This window comes from Rhinopithecus roxellana, chromosome 3, assembly GCF_007565055.1.
Source record: "Rhinopithecus roxellana isolate Shanxi Qingling chromosome 3, ASM756505v1, whole genome shotgun sequence".
Lineage (NCBI taxonomy): Eukaryota > Metazoa > Chordata > Mammalia > Primates > Cercopithecidae > Rhinopithecus > Rhinopithecus roxellana.
The window spans coordinates 106,834,035-106,858,757 of record NC_044551.1 but is presented as its reverse complement, the minus strand read 5'-3'; the positions used below and the strand labels follow the sequence as shown (position 1 = coordinate 106,858,757).

The following is a 24,723-nucleotide window of genomic DNA, read 5'->3' as shown; positions in this document are numbered from 1 at the left end:
TACTTCTGTTGGGTCCTCTTCGTCGAACAAGTCAAGCCCAGCTCAGATACAGTGAGTGGAGAAGTAGGTCCAATTCTCTCATGCAGAAGCTGCAAAATATTGTGATCATTTTTGCAAGTCCCATGCATAGTTTTTGTTATCTTCAATTTTATAGTATCTTTTAATTCATACCACGTTTTATTGACATTTCAAGGAAAATTTCGCAATTAGATTTGATCTGTCATTCTCCATTTTTATCTACAAAAAGACTGGCGTACTTCACAATCAGAATATTCTAGTCTAGTTTGCTTTCTTACCTAGCTGAAACTTCTTCATCCTCAGTTCTACCTAATGTTACGGCCCTTGCCATGCCCTATTTAGAGTCTTCTCTTCCTTAAAACAAATGCCTGACTTCACTGCCTTTCAGTTACTGCCTTTCATACCTTATATCCTTTCTCTTTTCTCTAGTTTCACTCTCTTCAAATTGTTTTCTAAGATAACTAGGATATGTGGTAGCATATTCTTCAGTGACCTGCCCATTGGTGAACTGTCAGTTATCAGACTGTCTCTTCATATTTTCTTTGAGGAAAAAGCAGATTGAGTGTTGGAGGGCTTACTTTAATACATGGTTCATGCTCTACTGGAGAGCTGACATCTGTTCCCCTTTGCTCTAGAAAAAGAAATTAGATAGCAAATGTGTGTTTTATAATTTCTGCTAAAGGCTTCAGTGTGTTTTGTTTAAATTTTCTGTAGTGAGACTCATGTAGATAAAAATGAGTGTTATAGAAAAAATGGAAATAGTTTATGAAGGCAAAGAATCAAAAATTTTTTCATTCTTTTAAAAATGCTGATTATAGTAGGTCTTGAAAAAAAAAATCTGTACTTTAAAAAGATTATACTTAAAGTAATTTTGTTTTTGTTTTCCAGGTATATGTAATGCATACTTTAGCAGCCTCACTTTCTGCTTGTATTTATCAGTGCCTTTGTGGTAGTCATAACTACAGGTAACTATCTTTTTATGAAATTTAAGAATGCTTACAGTAAGCAATGAGGTTTCATATTTTGTATGTTAGTGGTTTAGAACTATATAAAACAGTCTATTTTAAGTAATGCAAAAAGCATATGGTTGAAGTTTTGAGTACTTTTTGTTCATCTTTGAAATTTTTATGGCAAATGAATCTCAAACTTTTATTCAGTATAACTTATTTAGCAGCCTATTACTGATCACTGCCTTATGTCAGACATTGTGATTGGCACTGAGAATTTTAACGCAAATAATAAAATAAGGTCTATTTCTTAGGGTCAGTCTAGTTAGAGACAAACATGTGAGCTGATAAATGATATGTATGTAATATGGCATAGTACTAAAATGGTAACTACAATAAAATGGTAAATAGTAAAAGGCTCAGGGAGCACAGGGGAGGGAGTAACTTGGAATTGAGAAAATTTTACCAAATAATTGATGTATAGGATATTTCTCTGTATTTCTCTTTATGTTATAAAGTTTTACTGTAATTTATCTAGGCTTTAAAAAAATAGTTTGTTACCCTTTGGGGTCTTTCTATATCTATCTTTAGTTCTTTGAAATACTCTATTTCTTCAAATATTGTCTCATCTCTTTTCTATCTTTCCTGTTAAACAGATATTGCAACTTCTGGGTCATTTCTTAATGTTGTTTTAACTTTCCCATCCTATGTTCTTTTTCTTTATCTCTTTTTGTTTCATTTCAGGAGAAATTCTAGCTTCATTTTCCAAACACGGATTCATTATTCAGCAATGTCCTGTCTTATTTAGCAAGAATTTATATTTTAGAAATACTGTTTTTTGTTTTCAAGATCTCATTGAATTTAATAGTTGCTTCTGTTTCTATAACATTTCTTGATTTAAAAAAAATTTTTGAGTATGAAGTACTTTAATTTACTGATAAATTGGGTTTCTCAGGTGAAGATCTTTTGTTGAGTTTGTTATTTCTTACATGGTGTCAGCCTTCCTTATTGATTTTTGGTTGTCTGTCAATTTTATGTTTTTGAATTTTCTGTGGGTAACCTTACTTACCACTCTGGTTTTGTATTTCCCAAGGTAGCTTCAACTTGATTTCGTTAACCCTGATCCTTCAGTAATTCACTTTCTTATTATTTAGGCTTTATTTTCATTAACTTCGTTTTATCTTTCCTATCTGTGATTTCTATAGGAATGAGGGAGGTTTTTTTGTTGTTACTCTGCCATCTTGAAACTGGAAAGTAAAGAGAAACTACAAAGGCATCACAATGTTATAACGAATGAGATTTGCCAATCGTAACACATCTACACCAATAAATGTGCTATATTTAAGTATTATGTTCATGTACTTAATGTTTGATGTAGGCATTTCTAAAGGACTTAACATAATTCCTTACACCATTTTCTGTCAGAATTATTTCATAGTTTATGTCAAGCTGCAAGTTTTTTTGTTCATTCATCTGTTAGTCTTCGCTTTGCATCTTTTACTTGGGGAAACTTATTCTGAATTCTCAAATTGTGTGAAATACTCCTTTATTTTGCCTTGATAGCATCGTATGCATAGGTTTCATCTTTTAAGAGCAGTATGATAACATTATTTGTGTTTTGTTCCTCTAGTAGAGTAAATTTTATGGGGACAGAAACATTGTTATTCCTTATATACCTAGTGCCTGCTACAGTGCCTGATGTAGGGTAGACTAGCCATTATACATAAAAGGGAGCCTAAAATGACTTCATTTTCAACCAGATAACTATGTTTTTAAGTCAAATATGTAAGCTTGCTACTTGTGGTACATAGCGATTTAGTTTTCTCGTTTGTACTTACTCTATCTCTTAAAATGTGTTTTAATTTAGAAAATGTGTGTATTTACACTTAAAGAATACTTTGTTTTCATATAGCACTAGACTGTACAGTATACTACTTAGATGTACTAGCAGTATAATCAATAAACAGAAATTGATAGTCTTGAAATTAGATCTGAAACATGAAATTATTATATACAGTTTATAGATTTAAATATTGTTTTCTTCTCTTAGTTCATTTCAAACAAATCAGTTTACTGGAATGGTATATCAGACAGTACTGCTTCCTCATCGACATTCTTTGAAAACAGGAAGCTTAGATGAAGCAATAACTCCCAATACATCACCAGCTCAATGGCCAGGTATAATTTTTATGTGTAGATCATTTTTTTCTTAGTCTTGTTTATAATCTTAGATAAGTAAAAAGACGATTTTAGTTTTGCCGCATAATAATCATTATTAAATATTGTTAGAATTGATACCAGTTCAGTATTCACCACTCATTCTGAATTATGCAGTTACTTAACATTAGTATTCCCTTGATCGTTATGCTAATATGACTCAAATGTTTTGTAATACCATTTTTTAAATCATACTGGATTTTTGTCATACTGGAAAAACATGTCTATGAAATTTTATCTATCAGATCTTAGTCATTAAAGATTTTAGTGTTTAATGTTAAAGATTTTTAATGTTTCTCTCAAATAGCCCATTTGTGCATTAACTGTAATAACCGCTACTACTCTATGAATCTAGGGAAGAAAATACAGTATTAAATCCTGATACAATACATTTTTTCCTAAAATTAGAAAAATATGGTTAATTTTTAATTTTAAAAATTTATGGTCAGTGACAGCTATATTTGTTTGTTGTTCTAGGAATAACTTGTCTAATTCGACTTTTGAATTCTTCTGGCGAGGAAGCCCAGTCAGGGCTTACAGTCTTGCTCTGTGAAATTCTCACAGCAGTGTATCTTAGTCTCTTCATCCATGGCCTGGCCACACATTCAAGTAATGAGCTATTTCGGATTGTGGCCCATCCTCTAAATGAAAAAATGTGGTCCGCTGTATTTGGTGGAGGTGCACATGTTCCTAGCAAAGAACAGACACATTCAAAAGCTTTACCTGGTGAGTTTAAAAAAATTTTTTTAAGACTGAAGCTTTATTTATCTGAGTGATATCATTCTCAAAGGTAATTACATTTTAATTTAGTTATAGAAAGTTCTTGTTACAGACCATTTGTGAAAGCATGAACAAATAGTTATATGGTGAAAATACAATATTAAAGTTACTGGTGCAGTTTTTAATCTTTAAGATATTCCTATACCAACAGTTAGAACGATGATCTTATGTAAATTTATTCAATATTTTACTATTGAAACTTTCATCTGTTTTGAAACACACTGTAATATTGGTTTTTGTTCTATCCCAAATACAGATTCTTTCTTCTTTCTTTGGCAGGAAGGCACTTTGCTATGCCTAGCCCCCACCAGGTAGTGGTATTCTCCATGGAATGTGTGGGCTTTTCCAAAGCTCTTTCAGCCATCAGTTCTCATAGCCCTCCCAGTCTTGCAGGCAAGATATGAGCTTTAGAAATAGGCTTTTATCATTCAGCTTGCTTTGTGTTGTTTTGGGGGGCTGGGGTACAGTGGGCCAGTTTTATTTTGTTTGGCATTTATAGAAAATTGAGAAGTTTCCTTTGATCAAGCCATATTTTTGATTTAAAACAATGATTAGCAGTTTAGAAAACTATCTCTGCTATTTTATTCTGCTTTTAAATTCTTTGTTTTTTATATTTCTGACCTTTAGACTTGAACATTTTAAAGTGTGTAAAAATGAAACACTGTCAGTGCTAATCATAGAAAATCAGACTGTGGCTTGAAATGGCTAGAAAAACATTTCAAATTAGGCTGCTTTATGATTTGCATAGTATGATTCCGGCCATTAGAGTTTTTGGATTTCTAAGTGTTCATGATGAAAAGTAAATATTTTAAGTGAATATTTAAGTGATTTAAGTGATGAAAAGTTAATATTTTATTCTAAGTGAAAAGTAAATATTTTAAACAATTATATCCCCTTTTAAAAACTTTCTAATGTTAAAACTGTATTTTTTTTCATGTGTCAGCCCATGTGTGATAATCTTGGTTTTTCAGTTGTGGAGGGCATGAGGAGTAGGTTTATTTTTAATATATAGTACCTGAAAACTTATTTCATTCTATACTGATGTTGAATAAATTGAAAATGTTAAATGTTTTTCCAAAAAAAAGCCCTATGCATACATTTAAGACAGAAGCTCAGCAAGATTATTTATCTCTTTATGAATTTTCATTCACTTCTTCCCTGACGTTTACACTGAACATATGCTTGGACATATAGGTGTATGTGGGCTTGGATATTTATGTTTTGGGAGGTCAAGCAGTTGGTGAGGGGCATGAGAGAATAAGAAAAACTTGAATTTGGCTTCATTATTTAGGAGAAAATTATTGCCAAAATCTATACCATGATTGATCAATATTCTTTGGATGAAGCTATATTAAAAGGAAGTTAGAAAAGTTATTGTCTTGTTAAAATATTTAAAAGTGATTAGTAGCAATGTTGGCATATATTATACTTTTCAAAAGCAGTTTCCACTAAGCTGTGGCCCTGCATGACTATATAGCAAAAAATCATGATGGCCTAGCTTTTACTTCCTCTCCTTAATTGAAATTGTTTCTTCAGTTACCTAGGACTCTCATACTTTCTAGTCTGGGTCCTGCCTCTTTCTTCCACCAAGAAAAAACAGGCAGGAATTCCTTTATGTATAATACTTACCATGAGGCAAATTCCGTTTATAACTTAGAGCAGAGTTCAATCAGCTTTTTCTGTAAAAAAGCAAATATATATTTTAGGTTTTGGAGTCCATTTGGTATCTCACAACTATTTAGTTCTGCCCTTGTAGCACAAAAGCAGCCATAGACCATTTGTAAACAGATGAGTATAGCTGTGTTCTAATAAAACATTATTTATCTCTTGGATTGCAATTTGCCAACCCCTGCTTTACAAGTAGAAGCACTTTGTTATTGCTCTATTTGGAATAGAATATTTGCCTTCCCTGTTAAAGGAATTTCAGGTTTTAAGAACAACTACAGTTAATGTTTGGGGACATAGAGTTCACCGTGAGTCTCTTAAAGTATTTGACCTAACCACAAATTGTACTTATGAAATAGTATAAGTGGCATCAGAGGGATAATTTATAATCTTCCCTGCCATGGCCCTTAGCTTCCTTGAACAAATCTAGGGGCTAATACAGTTTTTGCTGTTGTAAAATATTGAATATGTAGAATGCTAACATGACTTCTCCAGAAGCCTGATACCATCCTGCCTAGTACTCATCCACCTATCACACTTCACTTACTACTTTGATGACTGTTTTATCTCTCTGGTCCCTGCCATTTGCCTTAAATTAAACTTATTTACTTCTTCTTTTTCTTCTTATGCGCGTCAGATTTCATATGCAAATTTACCTTATTTGCCAGATTTACCTTTGCTTATTAAAATATTAAGTATTTTTAGTTTTTGTAACATTCCTTTTCTGTTTTTTAAAAAGTTGTTTATTGGCCGGGCGCGGTGGCTCAAGCCTGTAATCCCAGCACTTTGGGAGGCCGAGGCGGGCGGATCACGAGGTCAGGAGATCGAGACCCTCCTGGCTAACACGGTGAAACCCCGTCTCTACTAAAAATACAAAAAACTAGCCGGGCGTGGTGGCGGCGCCTGTAGTCCCAGCTACTCGGGAGGCTGAGGCGGGAGAATGGCGGGAACCCGGGAGGCGGAGCTTGCAGTGAGCTGAGATCCGGCCACTGCACTCCAGCCTGGGCGACACAGCGAGACTCCGTCTCAAAAAAAAAAAAAAAAAAGTTGTTTATTGTGCTTTTTGTATAGATTTTTTTAAAGGACTAATTTCACATGAAATTTGCCTTGGACTGTATTGATACTTGAGATATCTGAATTCAGTTAAGGAAAAACTTTCAAAGTCAAGGGAAGTAAGATCCACAGCTCTGTTGAGTTTAATTTTAAATTAAAAATTGGTAAATTAATTTTGACCATGTTTTTAATATGTTCTGAGAAAAATTCATTTGTTAAGACTCTGATCTTGTTGATGTAAAATGTTAAAAAAGGGGTAAATTATTGCTAAGAAATGTCCAGATATCCATAAAAAGAAAACGAAAAATACGTTCTTACTAACTAGCCATCAGGTCTCAATTTCTTCCATTTTTCTGAGCACAGATGTATGTAAAGATCCTGACTGAAAGTCCAGGTTGATCTTTGTATAAGGTTGGTGCAACAGCAATGGCAAAAACCACAGTTACTTTTGCACCAATCTTATTAACCCGTCTAGTTGTTGGTTGTAGGCAAAAATACCATAACATAAATTATTTTGGGGAGCCATTATAAGTCCCTCATAAGCTGTATCCTACCACTTATTTAACCCCAAGTAAAAAATAAAGTGACCTAAAATTATCTGCATCTATATGTTTAGCCTCAATCAATAATAAGGAATACTGAAAATATATTGTTCACTTAGTGGTAGGGCTAGATAGAGTCATATCTAGGTTATATGGTGCTCATCTGTCCTTGAGTACCCAGAAAGTATTCTAAATACAATCATGGAAGTAACTGAAGGAGTACTTAAAGAAAACATGAATGGTACAATTTGTCCATTTGCTAACCAGAAAAAAAGGAATATATTCACTGAATAATGAAAACTAAAGGCCTGCTGGTTTCAAAGCTGATCTAATTGGAAAAGGAGCAGGAAGGCTGGGTGTGGTGGCTCACACCTGTGACCCCAGCATTCTGGGAGGCCTAGGTGGGCAGATCACCTAGGTCAGGAGTTTGAGACCAGCCTGACCAACAAGGTGAAACACTGTCTCTACAAAAATTAGCTGGGTGTGGTGGCGCACGCCTATAGATCGAGCTACTGGGGAGGCTGAGGCAGGAGAATCGCTTGAACCTGGGAGGTGGAGGTTGCAGTAAGCTGAGATTGTGCCACTGCACTCCAGCCTGGGCAACAGAGCGAGACTCCATCTCAAAAAAGAAAAGAAAAGGAGCAAGAAGAAAGAGAAAGGGAAAGAAGCGAAGGTCCTATGGAGTAGGGATCCACTGAAAACTAGAGAGAGAAAATTTCAGAACAGAAAGTCCACCAAGACAAGGAACTACTAGCAGCATTGGCTTTTAATATAAAGTTCAGAAATCTCAGTTTTTCAAAGGCATTATTATGTTGCCCTGAAAACTTGCTGAGGCAGGACAGCAACCTGATAAATTTTAGGTTATAGGTAATCAGTTCTGTGTGTTTGGATTACTGCTAATCGTAATTATGATGTCCCAAGAGTCTAATTGCATTAAGTAATGTTCAATATACATTGTTGATCAAGGGAATAAAACAGTGTATTTTAGAAAAGTCGACTTGAATCCGGTTAAAATTAATGTATATTTAAAAATTTTTATCTTTTAAATTTGGCCAGTGAAAGCTGATAAATCTAGAATATTTCATCTTCCTGACTACTCAAACCTGTGTCAAAGCATTGTATATTGAAGGTGAAATACATGTATGTTGAAATACATTGTATATTGAAGACGAAATACATTGTATATTGAAGATGAAATACCCTTAAACATGTTTTCTAAAAAGTGTTCCATAAGTTTCGGTACTGTATTATGAGAGGAATTTGAAAGCCATCATTTGTTTTCCTTGTTCTGTTATAAATTTGGATTTAAATTTTCTTTACAATGATGGCCTCATGAACTAGATTATATTTCATTCTATATAGCTATTATATACTTAACATATTCTTGTAATAACATAATATTTAAAGATAACTTAAGCTTCATAACTGAAGAAAATGATAGATTTTTATTAGATTCTAGTCTGGCAGGTCAAAATTCTTAACAAAAATGTTAATGTACATGAATTAATTTTTAATCAAATTTTTTTTGTGAATTCCACTTTATATATTATGGAAGAGTTTGATTTTTCTAATTAAAACTCTAGGGCAGGTGTATGTTCATGGAGCTCTGAATTATTTTGTTATTATGGTCGATTTTTAAAGAAGATAACCAACTAAGCAATAGCAATTTTCCAAAAATTACTTTTTCTGCTAACAGTTAGAAATCCATACTTTTGCTTTTTATTCTATATTATAAATAAAACATTTTTAAGAAATTTTATTGTTTTGTGATACTTGCATTTATATGAACTGTGAATTATCTATCTTGATAAATTCATAGTAATGATTTTTTTAAGTCTCCAAGTTGAGGAATGGAAATATAAAATAAATATTTTATTTGTGGTAAGCATGTCATATATTTTTTACTATGAGATTGCTAATGATATTCTAGACATAAAGTTTATTTCTGACTTATTATGCTAAAACAGATCAGAAAATCCATGTTTTGCTTTTTCTTATAAAATTTTTATAAAAATAAAAGTTCTATATTCAGTATTCAATGATTATCACATCATTGCTATCATTCCTTTAGCAAAATAAGCAAAACGGCAAAATATCTTGACCAGAAGAGCTAAGACTTGAGCATATTAAAATATGAAACAAAATAGGTGATTTAAAATATAATTGAATATGCCAAACATTTAACTGGTGGTTTATTATAAGGAACTTTTAAAAGACTGCTGAACTTCAAAGTAACTAATTCTGTGGAAGGGAATACTTTTTTTTTCTATTCTTTTCTTTTTGAGACAGTCTCATTCTGTCGTCCAGGTTAGAGTGCAGTGGCGTGGTCTCAGCTCACTGCAGCCTCCGCCTCCTGAGTTTAAGTGATTCTCCCACCTCAGCCTCTCAATTAGCTGGGATTACAGGCATGCACCACCACACCCAGCTGATTTTTGTAGTTTTTGGTAGAGACGGGCCAGGCTGTTCTCAAACTCCTCACCACCAGTGATCCGCCTGCCTTGGCCTCCTAAAGTGCTGGGATTACAAGTGTGAGCCAGCACGCCTGGCCAGGAGTACATTTTTTTGTTAGACTTTTCATTGAAGACCATAAAATGTAAATTTTAATTTAAAGTTTAAAAAGTATTCTATTCATTAATTTTACAAATGACTCAGGAAGGCAAATTTTTATATAAGAGTAGAGAAAGCATAGAAGATAAAAGAAACTCCAAGAAATGTACATATATAGATTTTTACATGTAATTATTCTTTTATTTCACTGGTAAAGCCTGATGACAAAAGAAGAAACTAACCTTATAAGAAATAAAACATTGATTTATCTGACCTAGACTCCCTCATTCATGTTTTCTTCTTCTTCTTTTTTTTTTCTGAGGCAGGGTCTTGCTCTGTCGCCCAGGCTGAGTGCAGTGGTGCGATCACAGCTCATTGCAGCCTTGGCCTCTTGGGCTCAAGTGATCCTTCCACCTCAGCGCTCCAGGTAGCTGGGACTACAGGTGCAGGCCATCATTGATTAGCCTAGTCAAGTTTTTAAGTTTTATTTTTGTAGAAACAAGGTCTCACTATACCCAGGCTGGTCTTGCACTCCTGGACTGAAGTGATCTTCCCACCTCAACCTCCCAAAGTGCTGGGATTACAGGTGTGAGCCACCATGCCCTGCTTCATTCAATATTTCTGTGTATCTTACTGAGACCAATCATGTGATCTCTCTCTTCAGCCCAGTTTTCTAATATTTCTGGCAGTCCTAAGTCCTGCAGCAAAATGGCTTGAATATATTTTCTCCATTCTAATTTTTTTATCATGACTAAAAACACATGATATAAAATTTACCAAGTGAGCCATTTTTAAATATATAGTTTAGTGGTAAGTCTATTGTGGTGAAACAAATCTCCGGAACTTTTTCGTCTTGCGAATCTGAAACTATACCCATTAAACAGTTTGCCCACTTCGTACAATCCCTGGTAATCACCATTCTACTCTGTTTCCAGGAATTTGATTACTTTATATACCTCATATAAGTCGAATTATATAGTGCTTTGTCTTTCTGTGACTAGCTTATTTCACCTAGTATAATGTTCATCCATGTTGTAGCTTACAACAGAATTTCCTTCCTTTTTAAGGCTGAATATTACATTGTGGGTGTATAGTCCATTCACATTTTCAATAAGTTTGTTGAGTTTGGGTGAAATCTTATATACAGAACCGTATTGTGGCATTCAGGGTGTTTGAAAAGTAAGTACTACTTTAGGGCAGTGACTTCAGGCTTTTGAATACATTACCTTATCCATAAAACATGCTTGACCAAATTCTCAATATTTGTATATTTATGTCTACTGCTGTTGATCCAGATGTTAAACATTGACAAAATTTAGTTTCTTCTCCTAACTACTTTCCTTCTTCCCCTTCTTTCCTCTGCTTTCCTGTCCCCCTGCTCCCATCTCTCCTTTCTTCTTGTCCCTTCTCCTTTCCCTCTACTTCTTCCCCTGTCCCTTTCTTCTTCTCCACTACCTCATTCACTTCTCCTTCTGCCATTTCCCCCTATTTATCAAAAAATAAATCTAAATAGAAGTTGTGGTATTTTCGTTCCATATTCCAGTGAATCGTTTTGTACACCAACTACCATGGAGACTGCCTTGCTCTGTGGTTTGGAGACCAATCATCACTTTCTATTAAGATATTTATTATTTCATTTTTATAGATATTTATGGAGCCATGTTCAAGATACTGTGTATGGTAATGATCCTAGGAAGACTTTGAGGGTCAATCTTTCTGAAAGCTGGATAGTATCATATTCCAGACTTTTTTTGTTGTTGTTTTTTGAGACCGAGTCTCACTCTGTCAGCCAGGCTGGAGTGCACTGGCATGATCTTGGCTCACTGCAACCTCTGCCTTCCAGGTTCAGGTGATTCTTGTACCTCAGCCTCCCAAGCAGCTGGGAGTACAGGTGCACACCACGACACTTGGCTAATTTTTGTATTTTTGGTAGAGATGGTGTTTTGCCATTTTGGCCAGGCTGGTCTCAAACTCCTGGCCTCATGTGATCTGCCTGCCTCAGCATCCCAAAGTGCTGGGATTACAGGCATGATCCACTGTGCCTGGCCAGACTTTTTTTTTCAATCACTAATCTTATTCTTTGAGAATTAAGAAGTACCTTCAATTAATTGCTTCTTTAATCCTTTTATTTTTGGAATCTTTGAAGTTTACTTGGAAAAATCACGTTTTCCATTTAATTTTGAGGATTTGTTTTACACTTAGTGTTCATGTACGTTTGTAGTCCTCACACTTTTTACCTGAAGATAAAGAAAGGTTAATATATACCTCTTAGGAGACTGAGGACTTAGACTGAATTGGCTTTGCTGAAAGCAAGAAATAAATTTGAAATCTGTTTTGCCTTAAACTTACATGGCTTTTATCTTTTCTATATTTTGGGGCTCAGTTTGAAGGTCCAGACTAATGTTTCTCCTGAAGCTTCGTGTATCCTCTGGCAAACTCATGAATAGCTCTGTGGATATGGATACCTTAGATTAAGAAGTAGAGAATGAGGCCTGCTGGTTACTTTAAGTTCAGTTTTTTTGTTGTTTGTTTTGTTGTTGAGACAGGATCTGGTTCTGTTGCCCAGGCTGGAGTGCAATGGTGTGGTCTCAGCTCACTGCACCCTCCATCTCCTGGGCTCAAGTGATCCTCCCAAGTAGCTGGGACTACAGGCATGTGCCACCATGCCCAGCTAATTTTTGTGTTTTTTTGTAGAGACTAGGTTTCATCCTGTTGCCCAGGCGGGTCTTGAACTCTAAGTTCAGTTTTTAAAGAAAAGACATTTAAATCTAGGTTCAGAATATTAATTTCGTTGTGCTGATTTTAAATGATAAACTGAAAAATAAATATTAACTTCACCTTCCCCTACATTTTAGTTTTAATCACAGCAATATATATGTGTGGTAATGAGTCTAGTAGTACAGAAAAATTTATAGGAAGAAATGTTGTCTTATTCCTCTGCTCCTCCCCTTTCCTATGTGTAGCCTGTTAACCATTTCTCCATTTCTGTTTTGGGTTCTTTGGGGAGTTACTTTTATAATTCTTAGAAAACCACATTACAGATATTCTGAGGGTAAGGAAAGGATTCTTAAGGGAAGGAAGGTATATTTGTCTGTACAGCCTACTGTCTTGACATGGAAACTTTGTTTTAAAAAGTACTTCCTGGGAAAGCAACTGAAACTTATTTTTTAAATTTATGTCAGGACATGATTCTGTTTTTCCTGTGAATGCCTTAGTTTTTCTTCAGTCACTTTCTAGCCTCCTTACACCTCTTAAAATTCATAAACTCTATATTCAAGTTGCTCTTAATTTCTCCCTAATGCTATTTTTTTCTTCTGTTACTAATAAAATAGCTGTTTTCCCATAATAATAGAACAGTAGAGTTAGTTTTCACCCAAGGAGTGGCAAATGTTCTTGATATTTGATTATTAGCATTTTCAAAAACAACCAGTTGAATACCCCAGCAGCTATAGTTTGAATTGGTGCCCTTAAACTTCACAACCAATCTGACCTAACAAGATTCAAGCATAAAATTGCCTTAAGTCTTCCTACAATTGGAGGACAAAGAAGAGGGAGTAACTACCCTATTGACAAGTCATAGGTCATTTCTTGTTTGCTGGGTGACATCGCTAAGGTCCTTTTAGTTAAAGCATCTAAAGTAATACACGCTCATTACTGTAAAACTGCCATTTTTTTTCCTTTGGTCCTGCTTCATGCAAAGGGGGATAGTGGTGGTGGTGGTGGTGGTGGTGGTGGTGGTTGTTTGAGACGAAGTCTTGCTCTGTCGCCCAGGCATAATCTTGGCTCACTGCAACCTCCCCCTCCCAGGTTCAAGCAATACTCATGCCTCAGCCTCCTGAGTAGCTGGGATTACAGGCGCACGCCACCACGCCTGGCTCATTTTTGTATTTTTAGTAAAGTCAGGGTTTCACCATGTTGGCCAGGCTGGTCTCGAACTCCTGACCTCAGGTTATCTGCCCACCTCTGCCTCCCAAAGTGCTGGGATTACAGGCGTGAGCCACCACGCCCAGCCAAAAAGTGTTTTAATAAGTGGTTTTCTACTTCCTGGTGTTGAGTCTGTAAATTTTAAATGTTTCCTCCTCCCAGTGTGGTTAATATTTTCATGTCATGTGACTGGATTCACAGCTTGTAGTTTCAAGTGTTTTCTGTCTTTAAAAACTCTCTTATGTTTTACTTTTAAAACTATTTTTATCTACCAATGGGTCAGTAAAAGAAAAAAAGAAAACTATGACATAGTAATCTTGGCAAAAATCTATTAATTTAACATTGTACGTTTTATTTTTTTCAGAGATTGTCTATACTTCTTGGTTTACATACTTTTTAATAACATAAAAACAGCCAGGTGCAGTGGCACCAGCCTGTAGTCCCAGCCACTCAGGAGTCTGAGTTGTGGGTATCCCTTGAGTCCAGGGATTAAATCCAGCCTAGGCAACATAGGGAGACCTCCATCTCTTAAAAAAGACAAAATAGTAATGTTAAAGCCAAATTATAAATTGATAAATTTACTTTAAAACTTAGCGTTAAGTTTTTGAAAGGTAAAAAAATACCTCTATAGTTCTCACTTTTCGCTTGATGAGAAGTTGGTAAACTACTGTTTAAGTTTTAGAATGTGTGTTATTGTATGCAGCAGTAATACTGGAAACTTGATTGTTGATTATCAAATGTTAGTAAGAACAAAGAAAAAAATTTACACGTTTAATCTAACAGTTCCTTTTAAAATCATTTTAAAGATTAAGTAATCTTTTTATGCCACTTTTTAGTAGTCTCCTAGAATACTAATATTTTATTCATCTTTACCTTTTTCTGAAATAACCAAATTACTATATTAAACTCAGCTTGACTATAGCTTGTTATAATGCATGTGCATGCTGTGTCTGCAAGCTGAGACGCTTCAAACAATAAAACCAAACTGTATTACAGCACAAGTATTTTCTTTCCTTTGGAACGTAAGTAAAATCTCATTGGAACCATTAAAGGAGAATATTGGTGTGCCTTAATGTGGAATTGTTTGCCTGTATATTAGATCATGCCTTTGCAAAATCCTTGATTGTCTACTGGTGATTTGCATTTTGTAACTCAAGGTTGATTAAAGATTTGTATAACTTTTTTAATGCTAATGTCTTTAGTATTCTGAGGTAATATACTAAAAAAATACTGCCTAATTGTAGAGTGTTCACAAAATAAAAGAAGTTTGCATTATTTTCTTCCTTTATCATTCCATTGACTAGAAAATTCTATCTCTGAGCCATTTCCAAAAGTTTGAATCAGTTTAAGTAGTTATGGTGCCTGAATTTTGTTTATATTTTCTAATGAAAAATATAGTTTTAGATATAAGGCCACATGATTACCGAATAATCTCAGAAGGGAGTTGTTGCTTTTAATTAACACTGATACCCCATGGTAATCTTTAAAAAAATCAAAGTAGAAGGACGTTGGAAATTTCCTATCGTGTTCATAGTTACATTGTGGACTGATTTATGGGTGGATATTACATCCTTTTATCTTTCATATACAACAGATAAGTCAGCATTTAGAGAGTGAGAGACAAATTGAGGAAAATGCAGAGGTTGCTAGACAAAAATGTCTGTCTTCCTCTATTTATTTTCTTACCTGCTGTGTACTTTCATAATCTTAATCTTATTTTTTTGTGCGTGCTTATTTGTAGTTAACCTTAGATCGTATATAAACACAGGTGAAATAAATGCAATGAAAATAGTACTTCAGTAATGTTTTATTTTCTTTTTATTAGTTTCTTCACTAGTTGAAGAAGGAGAAAAACAGAACAAACGTTTTAGATCATCAAAAATGTCTTGCAGAGAATCTGCCCCACTGACCCCTTCCTCAGCACCAGTAAGCCAGGAGTCACTGGCAGTTAAAGAAAAGTTCATCCCACCTGAGCTCAGTATCTGGGACTATTTCATAGCTAAGGTAATTAAAATGCTATCTAGATCAATATTTTCATAGTCAAATAGAAATGAGAATATCAGAAATAAGTATAATTTTTGGTGCTTCCAAATGTTTTCCCACTTTGGTTTAGAAAATTTTCGTTAGTATCAGGCTACATTCCAAAAATATATACCCTAGAATATTTTGACCATATTTCATAGAGTTTTTAAGGCAGTTTTTTGGTAAATTATGATGTTTGCATTTTAAACAATAACTTTTGCATTTTATTATATTTTTATAAGATAAAAGATAATTTGCTTAACACCCTCATGTTAATGTACTTGATGGTGATTAAGAAATCAAAGTGCTGTGGTCATCTATCATCCATATACTTTTTTTTTATACTACAGCAGTCTTTCATTATCCTGAAATGCATAAATTTCAATTACCAGTGTTTAGTTAAGTAACGTTATTCCCTCAACAACATTGTTCAAATTCGTTACCACAGTATGTTAAATATGAGTAAACTTCCCTGCTAGCACTTCAGTCTAGAAATCACTATGTAAATATGCACTTTTTGATCAGTGACCAATCATACCAGTTCTTTTAAAGTCTTTCAGTGATTGATTATGCAGCACCTGTTACTCAGTTCACACACGGCAAAGCATGCAGTTGTTTTGCTTCATCTCCTGTGATAAACCCATATGATAGAGTACAAAATTGGATTTAATCAGAAGAGGGAAGTGGCCACCTAAGATGAAAGTGCATCCATAAAAAAGTGATAGTACTGAGAGTGACATTCAAGTTGAACATAAGTGAAGTTAGAGAACAAATAGCCAACTGTGGGTATGTTGACAATGCTGCCATTTGAAAGACTCTAGATGTACAGCCAGAGGAATTTAGTGAAGGTGAACTTATAAATGTAGAAAGTAGTTGTGATAAAATGATGAAGATGTTCAGAGATCGTGACCTTGCCAAAAAACTTTACACTGAAGGGATTCACAGCATTGAAAATGCAAAGAACAGTATGTTGGAAGCTGATAAAATCTTAGAAGTGTGACAGTTTGTTTAAGGCACAGAAGAAATGCTTGCTTCATATCCTAAGTTACAGAGATAAAAGGCAATCGTTACTCAAGCTACTCTTGATAAGTTTTTTACAAAGAAATAAAACATGTTATTTCTTTGTATTCCTAATATTTTAATTACAGTATGTTAAAATTAGTTTATTTTAAAAAATTTTTTCTATTCATTTATAACTGATGGTAAGAGTTTCTAGTGTTTTGACAAATGTTTTTAAAGGTCACAAAACATTTGTAATTTTTCCCATTGATTATTATTGCTCTGTATAGTTTCTGCATGCATGGTCGTTTTTATACTCATGCAATATTGTGCGAAACAAGGACTGCCTATATAAGTATCTTTCACTTTTTGTGTCATCAGCCACATCCCTCACATTCTCAATTTCCAGACGTTCTCCTGCACAAATTGACATCTAACTCTAACTGTTCTCTAGTGACAAAAGTCTCCCAGGCCTACTAAGCTATGGCTTTTATTTTTCTCATATCCTACATGCTTAAGGGTAATGAAGGGAGTTTGTGTCTCCTTGTTCCTCACTGCCCTTTTTTGAGTGATTTATTTATTCATATATTCAACAAATATTTAGTAAGCACTTCATTTATCTAGGAATATCTTTATTTCACTTCTATATTTTGAAGGAGAGTTTCGCTGGATATAGGATTGTTGGTTAGCAAGGCCTTCTTTAGCTGTCTTGTTTCTGAATCTTTTTGTTAAATGTCTAGGGTCTGCCCTTACACCCAGTCAATATCACAACTTCAAAGTAGTTGAGATGTTACCTTCCCTAATTGTTTGCTCCTGAGATCTCTGTTACTTTTGATAATGCCTATGGGCCTAGAATTTTAAAGACAATCCCCTCTGGCAGGGCATCAGAACTCTAGTCTTCACAGCCTGCCCTGCTGACGCTGGTGGAACACCTACACCACAGATATTGGGGTAGAATGGGAACAGCTCCTGACCAAGTTCTCACTGTTTTACCCAGATCAAATCCCATAGATTTTTTTAAATAAATACTTCTCTATGTGTTATATGCATGGGTCAACCATTGGTTGTTTTCTACAACTTTGTTCAATTTTATTGTTGCTTTTTGGAGAAAGGACTTACCAAGCTGTTTACTTAGCTGTTCCAGAAGTCCCACTCTCCCTGCTATGTTTCTTTGTTGGTCTTCCAAGGTTTTACAACCTTTTTTTCAAATTTCCCGCATCTCCCCTTCCATCCTATCCTCACTCTTAATTGATGACCTCACCTTGTAAGTCACTGAGAAAGATAGAATCAGACAAAACTTTTTTATCATCCCAATTTAAAGTTACAGATCAATGACATTTGTTCCTGGCTTATTCCCTCCTGTTACAATGGAGGAAGAGTCTTTCTATCAAAGACCATTTTCTCGAGTGCTACTCTGAATCGCATTCTTTCTTTTCTTCTCTACTCTCCCCTGTGTTTTAAGTTCTCTTCCTCTCTGTCGAATCCTTCACATCAAGACAGAAATGTGCTTTAGTATCTCCCATCCCAAACCCCTGCTTTGACCCTGAAATTTTTTCCAGCTGCTATCCCATTTTTCCCGTACACATTCAGCTTTTCAAAACTATAGACACATGTGCTTTCTACTGCCTTATTTCCCTTTCATACTTACTTAGCATATAACTTTCTGACCCAGTTACACCCATTAAAACTGCTGTTGTTGAGATTCAGGTGATATCCATGTCAAGTATAGTGGAAACTTTTTAATTATTTTCTTATCTGTCTTCTTAGCATCATTCAACATTCTTCACTACTCCTGCCTTGAAATGCTTTTCTCTCCTTTTCTCTTGATGCCAGTCTCTTGTAGCTTTTTTTCTTAAACTTACTATTTATTCCTTCATAATCTTCTTTCTTCATCCTTCCTCTTCTATTTGACCCATGAATGTTGGTCTTCTTCGTGATTTGGACATTTTATATCGATTTTCCCCAAAACCTTCCCTCTCATACCCAGTCTTTCCATTTTATGAAATTATATATTCATCCTTATAGTTGCTCAAGCCAAAACCCTGGGAATCATTTGTTTTTCCCCCACCTTCTCTTGCTCTCCAAATCTATCAGCAGATCTGTCGGTGCTTTCTCCAAAATAGGTCTTGAATCTACTATTTTTCTCCAGCTTCATTACTAACCACCTATATCCAAGCTGCCAACTCCTGTTTTAGTTAGTGATGTCTTCAATTCTACTCTTGCCATTTAGCTTTTCTCTCATAAAAGAGTGATCGTAATGATATACTTAGCATACAAATCTCAGAAGCTGTCTTCTACCTACAACTTATTGGTGGCATTCCCTTACATTCCTTTACCATGGCCTATGAGACCCCGTCTGAGCTGTCATTTGCTATTCTCTCCAATCTTTCTCCCAACATTTATCTTTCTGCTTAGCAGACTCGATCAAAATACTATTTTCAAACCAAACTCTTTCCCAAACTCTTTCTGCATTCTTTTTCCACTGTCTAAAATACTTTTCTTCCCTCTTGTTGTATGGTTTGTTCCTTCCTGTCCTTTAGTTCTCATACTTTTCTTTTTTCTTTTTTTTTTTTTTTTTTTTTGAGACAAAGTTTGGCTCTGTCGCCCAGGCTGGGGTGCAGTGGTGCGATCTCGGCTCACTGCAACCTCCGCCTCCCAGTTCACACCATTCTCCTGCCTCAGCCTCTCAAGTAGCTGGGACTACAGGTGCCCGCCACCACGCCCAGCTAATTTTTTGTATTTTTAGTAGAAACGGGGTTTCACCGTGTTCACCAGGATGGTCTCAATCTCCTGAACTTGTGATCCGCCCGCCTCGGCCTCCCAAAGTGCTGGGATTACAGGCGTGAGCCACCGCGCCTGGCCTCTCATACTTTTCAAAGAGGACTTCCATGATCACCTTATCTCAATTCTCCTTATTCTCCATTTCTTTTCTTTGTAGCACGTAATACAAGTTGTATTTAGTTTTCTGTTATTTGCCTATTTTTTCCACTAACATATAAAACGTAAATGAGGGTGGTGATTGTATCTGTCTTAAAAATTCTTAAATCAGGTAGAATTCTTGCTGCACAGTGGATACTTAATAAATTTTTGTTGAATGGATGAATAAATAATGGAATTGTATCAAGTGATGTCAAAGGCATAGGATGGTAAGATAATAGTTACTTACCTCTCTTACAATGAAGTATCTGCAAATGAGATGAGTTATTACTGTTAGACTATATGTTTGAATGTATTAAATTAGATATTTGGCTGATAAATTTCATGATTCCTTTATTTTAGCCTTTTCTACCCCCTTCTCAAAGTAGAGCTGAATATGATTCAGAGGAGAGTCTGGGAAGTGATGATGATGATGATGATGATGATGATGATGATGATGTTTTAGCATCAGATTTCCATCTCCAGGAGCATTCTAATTCAAATTCGTATAGGTATGGAATATTTTATTTTAAATTTCTTTTTAAAAATCATGGTTTACATAAATAATATTTTTGAAAAAACACATGTGAGGTGAAATTAATAGCTTGTTGACTTTATAACACATTATAACCCAGATTTCTTTAGTTGAAATTGTTAAATTCCTTTCCTTAACAATAATTTCTATGTTGACTTTATAACACATTATAACTCAGATTTCTTTAGTTGAAATTGTTAAATTCCTTTCCTTAACAATAATTTCTCACATATCTTCGTTTGTCCATTAATGGACTATCCGTAATTTGCATCATTCCTCACAAATCTTGCTCCAAGATTATACCTTGCATTTTGGGCTCTAACATAAACAAGTTCTACTGTTTTAGTCTAGAAAATATAAAGTATTTTCAGTAGAACACTAGTACTGTAAGATATCAATAGGCACTATCTTCAAAAAGTACTCTGTAAATGTTCTAAATGCTCACCTCTAGCTCCAGTACTGCGTTATTCTTACATTCGTGAACGATAGAATATTATCTTGTCTCTGTTGATATGTTTACATCTAAAACATATATATGTTTTACTAAAACATGGTATGTTAATGGTGTGATAAAAAAATGTAAATTTTCCAAAAGAAATAAATATATGAGGACATTGAAGTCATTCTTTATTTAAAAGTTACTATGAGATTTTTTACTTCCTGGTTTATTGAGGGTTTTTTTCCCCCTGCTGAATGAATTTTACTTTTTCAGTATATAAATCATTTAAAAGTCAAACTGCACAACTCAACAACAGAAAGACAAATAATTTAAAAAATGAACAAAGGGCTGGGCATGATGGCCTATACCTGTAATCCCAGCACTTTGGGAGGCCAAGGTGGTCAGATCACTTGAACCCAGGAGTTCAAGATCAGCCCAGACAACATGGCAAAACCCCATCTGTATTTCTAAAAAAAAAAAAAAAAAAGTTAATGAACAAAGGACTTGAATAGACATTTCTCCAAAGATGATGTGAAAATGGCCAATAAGCATATGAAAAGATGCTCAATATCATTAATCATTAGAGAAATGCAGATCAGTTTCCCAATGAGACAACATCTCATATGCGTTAGGATGGCTACAAAAAAAACGTAACAGTGCTGGCAAGGAGGAGGAGAAATTGGAATCTTTGTGCACTTTTGGTGAGAATGTAAAATGGTGCAGCAACTGTGAAAAACAGTAAAAACAACTGTGAAAAACTGGTTCCTTAAAAAATTAAAAATAAAATTAACATATGATCCAGCCTTTCCACTATGTATATATACCTGAAAATATTGAAAACAGGGACTGAAACAGATATTTGTACTCCCCATGTTCTTAGCAGCATTAGTTACAGTAACTGAGGGGAAGAAACAATCAAGTGTGTTTTAACAGATGAATTACTAAACAAAATGTGCTATGTACACTCAGTGGAGTATTATTCAGCCCTAATTAGGAAGGAAATTCTGACACATGCTACAACATGGATATAATGCTAACTGACATAAATCAGTCACAGAAAGGGTTATAGTATGTGATTTCACTTATATGAGGTACCTAGAATCGTGAAATACATAAAGACTAAAAATAAAATAGTGGTTTTCAAGGGCTGGCGGTGGGGGGAGAATGGGGAATGAATTTTCAGTTTCAGTTTTGCAAGAAGAAAAGAATTCTGGAGTTGGATAGTGATGGTGATTGCACAGCAATGTGAATGTACTTAATGCCCCTGAACTATAAACTTAAAAATGGCCAAAATGGTAAATTTTATGTTTTTGTATTTTACCACTGTTAAAAAATAACTAAAAATTCAATCTTTTAAGAAATAAATATTTTCCACTTGAAATAAAAGAGAAGCTGACTTTTTTTAAATCAAACTATATAAAAATGTGAAATCACAAGTTTTACTTAAGCTTCTATTTACTCTATCCAATTTCTTCTGCACATCCTCTACAGCAAATCACTTTTATTAGCTTCTTGTTTATCCTTCTGTTTGCAAATAAGCAAAAGCATCTGTCCAAACTTATTCCCCCTGATTTCTTGCAGAGGGTAGCATACTACATATAGTGTTCTGCTACCTGCTTTTTATTTGTTACTACATACGAAAACTTACTCCATATTAACATTTAGAGATCCTTCTTCATTCCTTCTTATGGTTACCCTAATATTCCTTAGGTCAAAAATAGTTATTCAACGAGTACTCTCGTCATGGATAATTTTGGTTATTTCTGCACTTCTGCTATTGTAGATAATGCTGACACGACTAACTGGATGTGTATATTATTTTGTTTTCGTAGAGGGGTATATTCAGGTTGATTCCTAATAGTGGAATTTGTTGAATCAAAGGGTAGTATACTCTTCTAAATTCATATAGAAATTTTTAACAGATCCATTGTTGCTTTATTTTTAGTTGGTCCTTGATGCGGTTGGCAATGGTGCAATTGGTGCTCAACAATTTGAAGACTTTTTATCCCTTTGCAGGTCATGATCTTGCAGGTAATAAATAGCTCCACTTGAACTCATGGTACCATAGCTTTTGACTTACTACTTGTTTTTTTTGTTTGTGTGTTTGTTTTTCTGGAGTGGGGGAAAAGTTTAGTGACATCCTGTTATAGAAGTTAGATTTCTTTTAACTAAACCAACCATCTGTAAATGTATCTGTCATACTGTTAGGTGCATGAGGAGGGCAACATCCAAGAAATCAAGGGCACTGAACGTGATAGGATTGACTATATTGAGATTCTATTTATACTCTAGCCAAGTGTTAAGGGATTTTACAATGGAGAGAAAACTAAGCAAATGCGAAAGCTAGCAATTATTAACTTCAAAGGAGGAAAAGATTGTACAGGAAAGAAAGGGGCATGATAACATACTAAGTGATTCTGCTATGAACTATAGTTCTGTATATATGATACAGTAAACACAAAAATACCAATTTAACCAAATATTTTTATGAGACTCTATCATAATGATGACAGAGGAGTTTATTCTCCTTATGCCATAGTAGTAAGTCAGTAGATCATTTCTGAAATTGAAAAATTAAGTATTAAGCATGTTATTTAGATATAGAGAGGTAAGTAGAAGGAATAACTAAAAGTTGAAAGTGAGATCAGGACTCCAGAGTACAGATGGGCAGAATTGCAAAGTGCTGAGTTCCATGGCAAGTATTATTTAATTTTAACTTTATGTTTTGTTTTCATTTTCTATAGCTCTTAAATAAGAGTTATATGCCATACAGAAATTAGTCTGATACAAATTAAAGCAGGGGTGTCCAATCTTTTGGCTTCTCTGGGCCACAGAGGAAGAATAATTGCCTTGGGCCACACATGAAATACATTCATACTAACAACAGATGATGAGCTTAAAAGAAAAATCACAAATTTCATAATGTTTTAAGAAAGTTTACGGATTTGTGTTGGGCTTCATTCAAAGCTGTCTGGGCCGCATGCAGCCTGTGGGCCATGGGTTGGACAAGTTTGATTTAAAGCAATTAATTTTCCCCACATACATATTTTCAAAATCTTCAGATACATTTTTCTTGTAATATTAAAGTCAGAAGCAGTAATGTTGAAATACTTACACAGATTTACGGCATACCTTTTGTAATCCTCTGGGTTTCTTTGCCCATCTCACCTTGCACATCTTCCCTGCCAAAGTGTATGTTAATATTTAATCTCAGTCTTTTTTTTTTTCCTGCATCCGTTCTCCCCGCTCTCATTTCAGTCTTCCTTAAAATTGAATATGGCATTTTACTGCATAAGATTAATATGAGTCATTGTTCCCATTTTAGAGCTTCCAGTTAGTTCACCTCTTTGTCATGCGGTTCTAAAAACTCTTCAATGTTGGGAACAAGTTCTTCTCCGACGACTTGAAATCCATGGTGGGCCACCTCAAAATTATATCGCAAGTCATACCTCTGAAGAGAGTTTGTCTGCAGGTCCTGCAATTCTTCGCCACAAAGCTTTACTGGAACCTACAAACACTCCTTTCAAGTAGGTTTTCTTATGAATATTGTTTGGGTTTTTTTGTTTGTTTGTTTTTTGAGATGACATCTCACTCTGTCATCCAGGCTGGAGTGCAATGGCACAATCTTAGCTCACTGCAGCCTCTGCCTCCTGGGTTCAAGCGATTATCCTGCTTCAGTCTCCTGAATAGCTGGGATTACAGGAGCCCGCCACCATGCCTGGTTAATTTTTGTATTTTTAGTGGAAATGGGGTTTTACCATGTTGGCCAGGCTGGTCTCAAACTCCCGACCTCAGGTGATGCACCCGCCTCGGCCTCCCAAAGTGCTGGGATTACAGGCGTGAGCCACCACACCCACCCTGAATACTGTTTTTAAGATAGGAGTTTTACTTTTTGGGCTGCACATTCTTGTCATAACTGCTCAACCCTGCCAATGTAGAGTAAAAGCCACCATAGACAACATGTACAGAAATATATTCAGTTGTTGTACAATAAACGTTATTTCTTAAAATGGTAGGTAGGCTAGATTTGGACTGTGAGCCATAGTTTATTGATGCCTGCTCTAGAGCAGTGCTAGAGCAGGTTACAGAAAATAGCTGGTTACAGAAGTGTTAAGAGGA

At 35.0% G+C, this 24,723-nt stretch overlaps 1 protein-coding gene across 4 annotated transcripts in view; it reads left to right on the top strand.

Annotated features, from left to right (window-relative positions):
- The window catches only part of DMXL1 (Dmx like 1), a 179,081-nt gene that overhangs the window by 105,399 nt on the left and 48,959 nt on the right, over positions 1–24,723 (top strand). For all 4 annotated transcript variants that reach the window (XM_030927848.1, XM_030927850.1, XM_010353785.2 and 1 more), the window contains 7 exons: positions 907–983; positions 3,016–3,143; positions 3,660–3,908; positions 15,519–15,697; positions 19,994–20,142; positions 22,550–22,635; positions 23,930–24,131. In XM_030927848.1, coding sequence (XP_030783708.1) covers positions 907–983; positions 3,016–3,143; positions 3,660–3,908; positions 15,519–15,697; positions 19,994–20,142; positions 22,550–22,635; positions 23,930–24,131 — 1,070 coding nt within the window. The remainder of the gene's footprint in view (positions 1–906; positions 984–3,015; positions 3,144–3,659; positions 3,909–15,518; positions 15,698–19,993; positions 20,143–22,549; positions 22,636–23,929; positions 24,132–24,723) is intronic.